The sequence below is a fragment of the Taeniopygia guttata genome, chromosome 9 (assembly GCF_048771995.1).
Source record: "Taeniopygia guttata chromosome 9, bTaeGut7.mat, whole genome shotgun sequence".
Classification (NCBI taxonomy): Eukaryota; Metazoa; Chordata; class Aves; order Passeriformes; family Estrildidae; genus Taeniopygia; species Taeniopygia guttata.
In genome coordinates this window covers 17,710,672-17,722,697 of record NC_133034.1, presented here as the reverse complement: position 1 = coordinate 17,722,697, position 12,026 = coordinate 17,710,672, and the positions used below count along the sequence as shown (strand labels likewise).

The 12,026-nt window shown below is 63.3% G+C and overlaps 2 protein-coding genes across 4 annotated transcripts; one reads left to right on the top strand and one right to left on the bottom strand.

Annotated features, from left to right (window-relative positions):
- The first annotated feature begins 551 nt into the window (after positions 1-551).
- On the top strand, positions 552-2,913 carry POLR2H (RNA polymerase II, I and III subunit H). Of its 2 annotated transcripts, NM_001245316.1 has the most exon segments (5): positions 583-712; positions 1,021-1,104; positions 1,748-1,841; positions 2,209-2,292; positions 2,414-2,913. In NM_001245316.1, coding segments are annotated over 4 exon segments (345 nt in total). In that variant the 5' UTR covers positions 583-712; positions 1,021-1,055; the 3' UTR covers positions 2,532-2,913.
- Positions 2,914-3,186: 273 nt separating this feature from the next.
- Positions 3,187-5,603, bottom strand: THPO (thrombopoietin). Of its 2 annotated transcripts, XM_041718190.2 has the most exons (5): positions 5,166-5,569; positions 4,248-4,375; positions 4,078-4,164; positions 3,709-3,873; positions 3,187-3,612 (listed from the first exon to the last, which is right to left on the bottom strand). In XM_041718190.2, exons 1-5 carry the CDS (start codon positions 5,203-5,205, stop codon positions 3,430-3,432), a joined length of 603 nt encoding a protein of 200 aa, XP_041574124.2. In that variant the 5' UTR covers positions 5,206-5,569; the 3' UTR covers positions 3,187-3,429. The 2 variants fall into 2 exon arrangements, with proteins under 2 accessions (XP_041574124.2, XP_041574123.2); XM_041718189.2 differs by having other exon boundaries at positions 3,187-3,873; positions 5,166-5,603.
- Between the last annotated feature and the right edge of the window lie 6,423 nt (positions 5,604-12,026).

The window sequence follows — 12,026 nt, the reverse complement described above, 5'->3', positions numbered from 1 at the left end:
GTGCCAGACCCCCCTGCTCCCCTCACGGTTCACCGGCAGGACACGGGGGACGGTGTCACACGTCCCTTCCCGCCGTGGCTGGTGGGTGAGGAGGAAGAAGCCGGTGGGGGCGGCAGCTCCGAGACTCATCGCACCCATGTCCGGCAGCGATCGGGGGCGCGGGTGGAGCCCCTCCGTCCCCTGCGGCGAGGGACACGGGTTGCAAGGGCCCCGAGGGACACTCCGGACTCCTCCCGGGACATCCCTGACCCCTCCCGGGACACCCCTGACCCCTCCCGGAACATCCCTGACCCCTCCCGGGACACCCCGGACCCCTCCCGGGACATCCCTGACCCCTCCCGGGACATCCCTGACCCCTCCCGGGACACCGGGACCCCTCCCGGGACCCCTCCCGGGGCTCCCCGAGCCCGCCGCGGGGGGGCGCTGCGGTGCCCGGTCCGTGCGCGGGTCCATCCGCGGCCTCGCAGCGCCCCCTGCCGGTCACCGCGGGAGGCGCGGGCACGGGGGCGGCGCGCGCTCCCGCCGGTCCTGGCGGGGCCGGGGCTCCGCCCACCGTGAAGCCGCTTCCGCCCGGTGAGGTTACGTCATCAGTGTGCGCCGGGCGTGAGCGGCGCCGGGAGCGGGAGCGGAGCCGCTGCCATGGCCGGGATCCTCTTCGAGGACATCTTCGACGTGAAGGACATCGACCCGGAGGGCAAGAAGTTCGACCGCGGTGAGTCGGGCCCGGCCCGCTTCTCCCGGTCCCCCGTGCGCCCCTCCCGCCCCTCCGCGCGTTGGCAGCCCCGGAGCGCCGCGCTTCCCCCGGGCTTCCCCAGCCCGGCTGCCGTGCCGCCCGCGGGGCCCGTGTCTTGCATCCCTCGCCCTGCTGTGCTCAGCTCCGCCAGCTGCCGGGCTCTGCCTCCATCCCAGCCCCGTCCCAGAGCGGCTCCGGTGCCAGCCTGGGCTGGGAGGATCACCCTGCTCCCACCCAGCCCGCGGGGATCTTCTGTGTCCTTGTCCTGACTCTGCTGCTGTCCCCAGTGTCGCGCCTGCACTGCGAGAGCGAGTCCTTCAAGATGGATCTGATCCTGGACGTGAACATCCAGATCTATCCCGTGGACCTCGGTGAGCCGGCGGGCACGGGGCGGGCGAGGTTAGAGGGGATGGAGTCAGGAATGGCTGTGATCCAGGAACCGGCTGCCTCGGCCTTCCTTGTGCCCCTGTGTTGTCCCCCGGTGGCCGGAGGTTCGAGGCACTCTCGGTGTACTCAGGCTGAGCTGGTTCCTGGTTCACCTCCCTGTGTTTGTTTGGGCTCACCTCTGTCCCTTTCCACACAGATGCTCTTTGGGGAAGCTGCTTCAGCTGGTGGTAGCCAGGCTTTAAGGGAGACCTCCTGAAATTAACTTCTGCAGCTAAATATACTAAATATGTGGAAAAGAGAATATTGCCCTTGATGAAACACAGAAGGGCTGAAGCTGATGCTGCAGGGGGCTCATGTACCTACCCAAGGGTCCAGCCAAGCTCTCTGTGGGGATATAAAGACAGCAGTGGTGTCCTTGTGGCTCTGGTTTCATCCATGATATGAGTTACAAGGAGACACAGGATCCAGTGTGACTTTCACATGTTCCCCACAGTCCTGTTGGAGGACTGGCAGCAGGGACAGAGCCTGTTTGGCACGCCCTGCCAGGATGGCCCGGAGTTCTGGCTGTGTGTGCTGCTGCTGCTCTGGCTGTGCTCTAACCTTCTCACTGCTGCTCTGGCCTCACAGGGGACAAATTCCGCCTGGTCATCGCCAGCACGTTGTATGAGGACGGCACCCTGGACGATGGCGAGTACAACCCCACGGATGATCGGCCCTCCAGGTACAGGGCCCGGCTGGGACCCCTGCCCACGGGGACAAGGGACAAAGGGGAGTGCTGAGGCTGAATGTGTCAGGTTGGACACTAAGAGGAATTTCTTCACGGAGGGGGTGATTAAACATTGGAGTGGCTGCCCAGGAGGATGGTGGAGTCCCTATCCTAGAATTGTTTAAAGAAAGGCTGGGTGTGGCACTCATGCCGTGGTCTAGTTGACAAGGTGGTGTTCAGTCACAGGCTGAACTTGATGATCTGAGAGGTCTTTTCCAGTCTAATTGACTCTGTAACTGGGAGGTACCTTCTCCCAGAGGACACTGAGCTGGGGGAAGGGCCGGGTTTGATTCCTTGCTGACCTCAGGCTGTGCTGTTGCAGGGCAGACCAGTTTGAGTACGTGATGTACGGCAAGGTGTACCGGATCGAGGGGGACGAGACCTCCACGGAGGCGGCCACGCGCCTGTGAGTGCCTGTCCAGAGTGGGGGGACACGGTGCCCCGGGGTGGGGTGGGGAGCGCTGGGATCTCGGCTCAGGCCTCCCATGGGATTCCCTGCTCTCACTGCTCCTCTCCTCCCACCTCAGCTCTGCCTACGTGTCCTACGGGGGGCTGCTCATGCGGCTGCAGGGAGACGCAAACAACCTGCACGGGTTTGAGGTGGACTCGCGCGTGTACCTGCTGATGAAGAAGTTGGCATTCTAGCACACCTCCATGGGCTGCCCCACAGACATCCAGCTGGAGCCCTGAGAGCCCACATTCTGCTCCAGCACCCGTGCTGCCCAGCCTCCTCAGAGCTGAGGGGGCAGGAGCAGTCCCCCTCCTCATCCCAGTGTCTTCTGAGTCCTGCTGGGATCCACATCTCTGTTTGCAAGGAAGGAGGTGCCTGTCATCTGAGTGGACACTATGCTGGGTGCTCCAGGCTTGCCTGATGGCATCTCCTCACCTTTGCCTGTGCTCAACAGCCCTGGCTCTGGCCAGGAGCAACTGGACTGGGACAGCTGCCTGCCTGTCTCTGAGGACCATTCCCTCAGGAGCCATCCTGAGGCAGGCTGCCTTGGTTTTGATTAAACTGGGATGTTTTGTACACATGGCTCTGCTTGCTGAGAAATGAGGCTGGCAGGGAGTGGATACACCTGTGCAGGAGCAAAGGGGGGGCCCTGACACTTCCCAAAGGATGGAGAGTCGAAACCTCCACAGGTGGGTACAGAGAGGCGGAGTGGCAGCTGGGGCCATGCCAGGGGATCCTGCAGCACGGGATCCTCCCACCATGGGTGGGAGCAGGCACTGGGCAGAACTGGGAGCTTGTCAGAGAAGCTGGCTTCTGCCCTGGGCCCAGGCACAAGGACACACACAACCCTTTAGAAAAATAGCTCTTTAATCGAAAAGCATTCACAGTAGAGGTGCCTGCCCGGATGGGAGCAGGGCCTGTGCCTGCTGGCCCGTTGTCACTGTTTGCCTCCACATGCTGCACGGTTGTGAAGACTTGAGGAACAGGTGCCAACCTTTTCCCTGTGGGCATCTTCCTGGGCACCCAGAGCACAGCTCAGTGTCCTGCAGGATTGCTCCGGCATCGCTTTGTGGTTGAACCCTGTGTGCAGCCTCACCGGGCCCCGCATGGAGGGTCTCTGCTGTCCCCCTGTCCTTGCTTGCACAAGACCTTGGCCAGGTCAGAGAAGAAGAAGCGCAGCTTGCCCTGTACCAGCTGCCGGTAGGTGAGGAAAATGCTGGAGATGTGGGTCTGCTCCGTGGAGTGTGGGGAGCAGCTCGGCTCCCAGTGTCCTGCCTGAGAGTGGGACAGAGGGGTGACAAACACTTGCACCCAGCCCAGCCCAGCTGGCACCTGTGCTGGGGTGCTCTGGCTCGTGTGGGGAGGTCTCACCTCCCAGCTGAAGCTCTGCAGGAGCAGGAAGAAGGAGTTGGCGTGTCGGTAAAGCTGGCTCAGCTGCCTGGCCCCGCACCCGTCGCTCACCTGGCCCTGGGCCCCTGCTGCAGCACCCACCAGCAGGGCCAGGTCACACAGGATCTCCCGCCGCTTGGTCTCGTTCTGGGGGAGCAGACAGTGACCCCCAGGGCCTCGTTGCTTTCTGTGCTCACCTTAGGTCTGGATGGAGTCCTCTACCCTCCCTGTGCCACCAGATATGCCTACAAGCATCTTGTTCAGCATTTCTGGTGTTTGTGCCTACCCAAGGTTCCTTCTCCAGTCCTGTTAGCACACCAGTGCCAGCACCCTCCTCCCAGCCCCTCTCACCGATTTGGCTTTCCACTGCAGGAAAGTGAAGTCCACCAAGGGCAGCACTGCAGGGCACCTGAGTGCAGGCAGGGCCTGGCACTGGCCCTAGTGAGGAGAGATGTCAGGGTGAGGTGCCAGGAACTGTGCATGTCCCTGGTCTTGGGTTTTGTGGGGGACTCTATCCTCACCACTCTCTTTTCCATGTCCTTGGCCTCCACGATGTACTTCTGGATAAGCCTGTTGTCACAGACCAGCCGCGTTGGGCTGGCACGGTCCTCTTTCACGTGCAGGAGGAAGGATGTGAGGAGGAGCAGTCCTGGAAGAGATGGGGTTGCCTTGTGCATTGTGCCAGCCCAGAACCACCTGCAAGTGGCCAGTCCTCTCCCCAGCCCCTTGGTGGTGTCGATGGCCCCGTGGAGCGGCTGCAGGGGGGTGTGAGCGGCTGAGGAGGGCCCGGCTGCTCTCCAGTCAGCCAGCGAGGGGTGCCGTGCTCAGAGCCGGGCTTGCCTCGGCCAGCGAGGGGTGCCGGTGCTCAGAGCCGGGCTTGCCGTGCACTGGTGTGTGCCAAGGGGCCGCACAGCCATGTCTGCCAGGTTTTTCGGCCACGCTCCAGGCAAGGAAGCAGGGCTGTACTCCCTGTGCAGACCAGGGCCAGCCCTCCGGATCCCTGCCAAGAGCAGTTCCAGGCGTCATGTGCACTTCGGGGAATCCCAGCCTGCACTGTCCCACAGGGAGCATCTGCTGCTGGCCGCTGCCCTGCTGAGTGCTCCTCTGCCAGCACTGCCTTCCCCAGTGCCGCTGCACACGGCTGTGCCCATGTCCTGCCAGCTTCTCCATCCCTCTCTGCATCCTCCTGCCTGCCTCGCTGCCTGCCCTGGCACTACACCAGGAATGCTCGGTGCAGCCTGTTTGCCTAGGATGGGCATGGAGAGATGCTTGGTTGCCCTCACATGCTGGCAGTGGCCAGGTCCAACTAGCCCAGAGCCACCCTTGGGGTTTGATGCCCATCTGTGGGATTCATCGTGCAGGGGACACTCTGGCTGTGGGGCCACAGCACCCACTGTCCCATCCTGCGCACCCAGTCCCCGTTTTAGCCGCACACTCACTGTTCAGCTCCATGCTCGGCTGGGGGCTCCGGCCCTGCATGTTCCCCGCTGGGGCCCGCGGCTGCTGCCCGGCTCCCGGCGCCCTTCCATGGAGGGCGGCGTGGCGCGGGCTCCCCGCGGGCCGCCCAACCGGGCCGGGACCGGCGGCGGCCCCGGGACACGGCGCGGCTCCGCGGCTCCGGCCCGGCCCGGCCGAGGCAGCAGATTTCCTGTTGTGTCGCCGCTGACCTTCCAGCTAAATCGCGGCGGGGGCCCCGGGCCCGGGGAAAGGCTTCCTGCCTCCGGCCGCTTCCTCCCTTGGCTCGGGGCACGGGAAGGGCGTCCCTGGGCGCTCTCCGTGGCTGCTCACCTGGCCCCGGGCCTGAGCGCTCGGCAGCCACGCTCAGTGCTCGGTGCCCCGGCCGTGGGTGGCCCTGGTACCTACAGAAGAGATGGTGGCAGTGATCCTGCACTCGACAGCCCCGGGAACATCAGCCCTAATGAAGTCCTGCTCCTGGCTGTGGCAGCCAGCTACGAAAGCCACCAAAAACCCTCTCCCAGAGGTGGACCGTAAACTGGTGATCCTCTTCCAGAGGTGGATTTCATCCGTGGTGACCTTTATCCAGTTAGACCCCATTGCTGTTGACCCTCATGCTCTGACCCCTGCATCCGCCAGAGGTGACTCAGGGAGCTGGAGCCCCCCAGGATGGCTGTGGTTCATGGGATCCCTCTGGGCTGGGGAGGGCTGTGGATCACAGGGGTCAGGGCTAGTGCATAGCCCCACGGCTGTTTCACACGGGGAATTGCTTGGGAGTGGGCTGGGTGAGATACCCCTCCCTGGGTAGGAGAAGCACCAGGGCCTGTTCAGCACCACACCCTGGCATGGCTGTGACATTCCCTGGCAAAATCAGCTCTGGCTGGGCACTCTGGCAGGGGGTGCACATCGCCATGCCCATGTGTACGTGTGTGTCCCCCCATACTGCACACGGGTACACAGCCACCACGTGCACCCTCAGACCTACGTGTACACGCGTGCACTTCCCTGGCACGCGCCGGGCCTGCGCTCACATAACCCCGGCAGCCCCCCACGGCTTCCTTTGGGGGACACCCCCCTCCCAGCACACATCCTCTCCCTGCAGCGCGTGGTTTCCTTCTCACACCCCGGCTCTCGCACGTTCCCACCCCTGTCCCCAGGGACAGTGGTTCCCGGCAGCGCCTGGCCGGGTGACAGCAGTTAAAGTAAACACCCCAGCCCCGCTCCACCTGCCCCATGCCCTGCTCAGCCCACAGCAGCCCACCTTGCCGGGGTCTGGCTGGGGGGTCCAGTGGGTGCAGGGACGAGACTGGCAGCGCCGGCTCGCCTGGGCACATCTGACAGCAAAGGGACCCGTGAGCACCGGGGTCAAACACCTCCAGTCCTCCCACACGGCCGTGGCCCTTTTCTGCGGACGTGACAAGCTGCAATCACGCCCATCAACACCCTCAGCCCCTCTGCCAGCGCTGGCCTCAGGCCCGCTGCCGTCCCCATGCCAGTCCCTGCCATGGCCCCACCACGTCCATTCCCTGTCCCTCCCCGGGTGCAAAGTTATTTGCGATGCCAGGCTGGAGAGCTGCGGTGCCCTGCATTCCTTCTTGATTAGGCAAACAAACCCACCAGGGGAAACTGGAGAGCATCTGGAAACTGGAGGTCTAATGGACCCCCACGGTCAGCCTAAGGTGCCCACAATAGTCCCTTTACTCCAAAATATTCTTTACAACAATGCCAGAAGCTGGCAGGCAGCATGAGCCTGTGCCCGTGGGCAGCCTGGTATTCCTCTGCTGGAAAGGGCAATGCCAGCTTTTGCTGCCCATGCCGGGGGAGGGCAGAGGAGGATGTGGGGGAGAGCTCCTGCTTCTGGCCCCAGCCCAATCCCACGGATGTTGCGTGCTGTAGAGGGAGAGAGTACGGGGGCAGTGAGTGAGGCACAGGGACCCCAGAGCGACACGGGGGCTCCGAGCAGCAGCCCGGGCTCTGGCAGGGGACAGGAAGCCCGGCGGGGGCCGCGGGGCTGCACAGCTGGCCGGATCCCGGTGCCAAGATTCCCACCTCTCCTTACAGGGTGCAAAGTGCTGGGAATCCGACTGCAGGGACAGCCGTTCGCACCCACTTTGCCAAGGTGCTGAAGACAGCAGGAGGTGCCAGGAGTCAGGGAAGGGGAGGGGGGAAGAGGAGGAAGACGCGGGGTTGGGGGGAGAATGTGGTTCGGTGACACAGCTGCTGTCCCCGCAGGCCACCCAGATGTGCTCGGTGGGCACCCCCAGGATGTCAGTGCTAGCATGGGAAGCAAACCTGGCCTTCCAGGGACAGGGAGGGGGTCCTAGCCCCCTTTGAAGCCCCCATAAAAGGGTCTGGCATAAAGGAAAGAGAAAGTCAAAGGAACAAAGAGAGCGGCTAATCCCGGCGTGAGCAAACAGCCCCGTTTGCTCAGGACACAGCTGGCTCCGGGGCCAGGGAAAGGAGCTCAGCGGGGCTCTCGGGTGCCGGGCAGCGGCGGCCCCGGGCTGCCCCTCCCCGAGCACGGGCAGCCCCGGGAGCAGGGTCCCTCCTGGACCCTCCGGGCTTTTTTGTTACATATGCAAATTGCCAATAAACATCCGTGGGTAAATCCTGCTCCTTGCGCTGCTCGCAGACAGCTGTCCCAGGAGAACACCCAGGCTGCCGGGCAAAGACCTGCAAGGGGCACCCTGCTCGGGTGCAGCAGCTTGGGGGTGAAGGATGGCAGATTTTACCTTCCCCAGTTTTCAGCAAGCCACATGCTGCCCAGCACCCCGGCACAAAGCCCTCGGTGCTGCCCAGAGGATGTCCATGGGCAAACCCTCCTTGCCTTGGACAAGGGCACCTAATGCCAGTGGCTCTGCTGGCATCTAGGGCGATTCCACTGTGCATCCTCTACCATCCTGCTTCTCAGCCAAGCTTCCCACTCCAATGGGGCACACGGAGTGTGTTTGGAGGGCACCTCGTCCCTCCACCTCCATCCCAAGGAGAGGAGAAGGGGTTAATGCCAGGCAGTCGAGCCGCAGGTGGGCGCAAGAATGAAATTCCTTCTCGCTGTCCTGCGAAGTCTGGGCACAAATATTTGCCTGCATGTCCGGTGGGGAGGGGGGAGACCACCATCGCTTCTGGGAGCTTGCTAATCCCCGTGCCAAACAAGGCCCCCACATGCCCCCCATCTTCCTCCTGCTGGGGTCACCCTGCAAAGACTTTGAGGAGGGAACATTTGGGGTCAGGGGGACACCAGCACCTTTAGGTGCTCCCATGAGCAGGGAGCTCTATGGGCTTGACGAGGCACTCAGAACACGTATCTCGTTCAGGAACACTGCCAGGGTCTGTTTGGCATGGCCGATGAGACTCTTTTGGGGTTTCCATTCTGCTCCCCGAGCCGTGGCCACCACAGCAGGATGAGATGAAGGGGAGAGCCCCAGCCATCCCCACCATGTCAGCAACACACCCTCCATAATAAATTCCATGCGTTCACAGACAGAAAATAACCAACTTCCCCCGCTCCACTTCCCCCCAAACTGCATCCCCCTTTCCTACCTACTACCCCCAAAACTCCCTGCATCCCCAGACCCCCCTGGCCTTCATCTGGGATGGCCCAGCCCTGCAAGTCGCCTACCAGTTGTGCAAATATTGCCGGAATGGCTGTAATCCCTGTGTCCAACGTGAATTATGAGATATTTCCACCCATTACGACAGCTCCCCCCACCCCACCGCGTGTGTGTGAGGCCGGGGGGATTAGACACGGCACAAGCCACGCTCGGCACAAAGCTTTGGGGGGGCTGAAGGCTCTCTGCATCCCACAGCGGGGCAGGGCAGTGGAGGGAGGCTTTTCTGGAGAGAGGGGGTGCCCCACATGCCTTCCTGTCTTCAGGCTTAGGCCTGGAGGGGGTGTTGGATGCCCAGAAGGCAGTGGGAGGCTGTGAGAAGGGGGGCCCATGGCATGCAGTTTCACCACAGACCCCATCCCTTGGGAGCAGAGGCTCCTTCCTGTCGCCCCGAGCCGGGCTGATGTTCAAACCGGGAGCAGGCAGCAGCTAATGAGGGCAGACAATGGGAGCTGCTGGGGCAGAGCTGGGGTGAGGGCCTGCTGGGACACCCCCATGCCAGCATGGCACGGCCCTGGCACCCCGATCCTCTGGAATACTCCACGGGACCCTCGCTGCTAAGCAGGACACATGCCCGCTCAGCCCCTGCAGAGCTACAGGCTGTTCTTAGGGCATCGTTGGGGCACCCCACCTATGCTTTGCTGGGACAGGAGACATCCCATAGGTCCATCACCCTCCAGCCAGTGGGAAGAAGCCAGTGCCCGCCCTGGGAAGAGGTGGTGGAGGGGTGAAGGTGCCCGGCTTGAGGCTGCCCATGGCCAGCTGCCTCCATCACGGTGCAGCTCCAGCTGCCTGCAGCTGGCAGCCCCTTTGGGGATGTGCCAGTGCCAGGCCCAGCTCTGGAGCCTCGGAGGTGCCTTGTGCAGGGCGCTGCTCCTCACACACAAGTGCAGGCGCTGGGAAGCAGCTGGTGGGAGCAGGACCCTTTACCAGCACTGCCCTTGGCTGGCACCATCCCCTCTCCAAGAGCACAGGGACCCCCAAGGCTCTGTCAAGTCACCTCTGCCTATTGATGAGGGCACCCCTTGGCATTTCCAGGGGCAGGCTATGGATGAGGGAAGCACAGACACAGCTGGGGCGTTCATTTCCTCCCTGCCCACGTGCCCCCACTGCAGTGGCCATGCCCCCCTCCCTGGGCAGGGATGCCCAGCACCCTCCTGACCTGACAGGCCCCATGCCAACATCCCACCCTGCTCCCAGCCTGGCAGTGCCTGCTGCACGCTGCAGGTTCCCCGTCTCTCTTTCCTTTCCCCGGGAAAGGGGAGGGAGCTTCCCTCATCTCTTCCCCGTGTCCCGCAGACGAGCCAGGAGACTGTGACGAGCTCTGGGCGCACAGAGCCAGCAGCGGATTCCTGGCATTGGCGGGACAGCTGGGAGCCATCGCCCGCCTCCTCCCTGCTCAGCCCCGCTCGCGTCCCGCCGTCCCCAGAGCCACCGCTGGGCTGCAGCGGGCACCGGGCAGCGACACTGGCACTGCCACACAGAGCCCAACCCTGCCCTGCCCTCCGCGCCGCTGGGCCCCCAGCCAGCGAGGACATCGGGAGAGAGGAGAGGGGACAGGTCAGTGACACCGCTGGGAGGGCACAGGGCCGGGGGTGCCATGCTGCCCGTCATGGTCACTGCTCGCAGAACGCACTTGTGAGCAGCAGCGTGTCAGGGACAGCCGTGCCCGGGGGGTGCCCGAGGTCCTGGCAGTGTCCCAGTCCTGCTGATGCCAGCGGGCTGTCCTGCTGGGGTAAGTCCAGCTACTCTTCGCTGCCGTCTGCCAGCTCCTGCCACTGGCCAGGTCCCGGCAAGGCCAACCCCCCCTGTCCCACCTCCCTCCACCCTGCATGGGGACGTGTGCCAGACCAGGGCAGGGAATGGGATGGGGCAGCCATGGATAAGCTGGGGATGGGCAGCCCCATGCTGGCTCTGGGGTGTGGGGCGGTGGGCTGCAGCCCCCCCAGCTGCTCGTTGGGCTGCGGGGAGGCGCAGGAGGAGCTTTCTGGGGAGGCAGGGGCCTGTTGTGCTCCAGCTGTGCCGTGTTTCCCTAGCTACACCGCGCAGCTGGCCGGGTGTTTGCACCGCCCGGAGTTGATTTTGGCAGCCCCGCGTTTCCCTCTCCTCCCCTCCCCACCCGCCTTCCCCCTGCCGGGCGCCCGCCTGCCACGCACCCACCACCCTCACTCAGCCTCTCCCTGCCACTCTCGGTGGGGGTGTCAACAGGGACATGGGTGACACAAAGTGCCCCGACTCCTCATACGCTCCCCCTCCCCTAAATTCATGCCTCAGTTTCCACAGATGGATGATGCTTTATCCAATCTTTTCCATGGGTGCCTACTCAGTGCCAACTGCTGCCACCCTTGCCAGCCCAGGTGTGGCTGAAGAATGGGACTGGCGCTGGGTGCTGCTCTCACAGCATCCCCCCTCCAGATGCCCCTTCCCTCCCTGGACAAGGGAACCCAAGGGCTCCTGTTCCCCTGCAGCCCCCGTCACTGGTGGGTAGGGTCCCATTCTGGAGCCGTGCTCTGCCCAGGGTGGGCAGCAGCTGGAGAAATTTAGGAATGTGGAAGGCACAAGCTGGAGGGGGTTGGCTGTGCCTTTGCAGAGAGCAGTGAGGATTGGGGGAGGGGGCTGGCTGTTTCGGGAGCCCGTGCTCAGGGGTGCTGAGTGGATGGAGGAAGGGCTGGCTGCAGGGGAACAGCGGATGGACGGTGCCTTGCAGGATTTGGGAGCAGACTGAGTGGATGGAGTAGTCCCCAGGATGTCTCATGCCTGAGGGGTGGGGGGCAATGAGCTCTGGAAGAGCTCATGACTGAAGGTGGACTGTGTGGATGTGGGGACTCCAGGATGCTCTGTGCCCAGGAGATGCCCCACAGACTGAGGGGACCGGCAGTCGAATGTGTGTGCCCTGTAAATGCCTTATTCCCGAGGGGGCTTATCTGAATGAGGAGACTCCTGTGGGGCTCATACCCTGAAGAGGGGAATTGGAATGGGGGTATACCTGGGATGTCCAGTGCTCAAGAGCACCCCAAGCTCTGGGGAAGGCGTGTGGATGGTGGTGGTGGTGTCTCCACAGTGCCTTATATCCCAGAGGGTTCTGTGTGAATTGGGAGGGGATATCCCCAGGATGCCAAAAACCTGAGGGTGCCCGATGCTCTGAGGGAGGGTTATATCATAGAATCGTATCACGGACTGGTCTGGGCTGCAAAGGACCGTAAACATCATCTAGTTCCAACCTCCATCCCTCAGGAT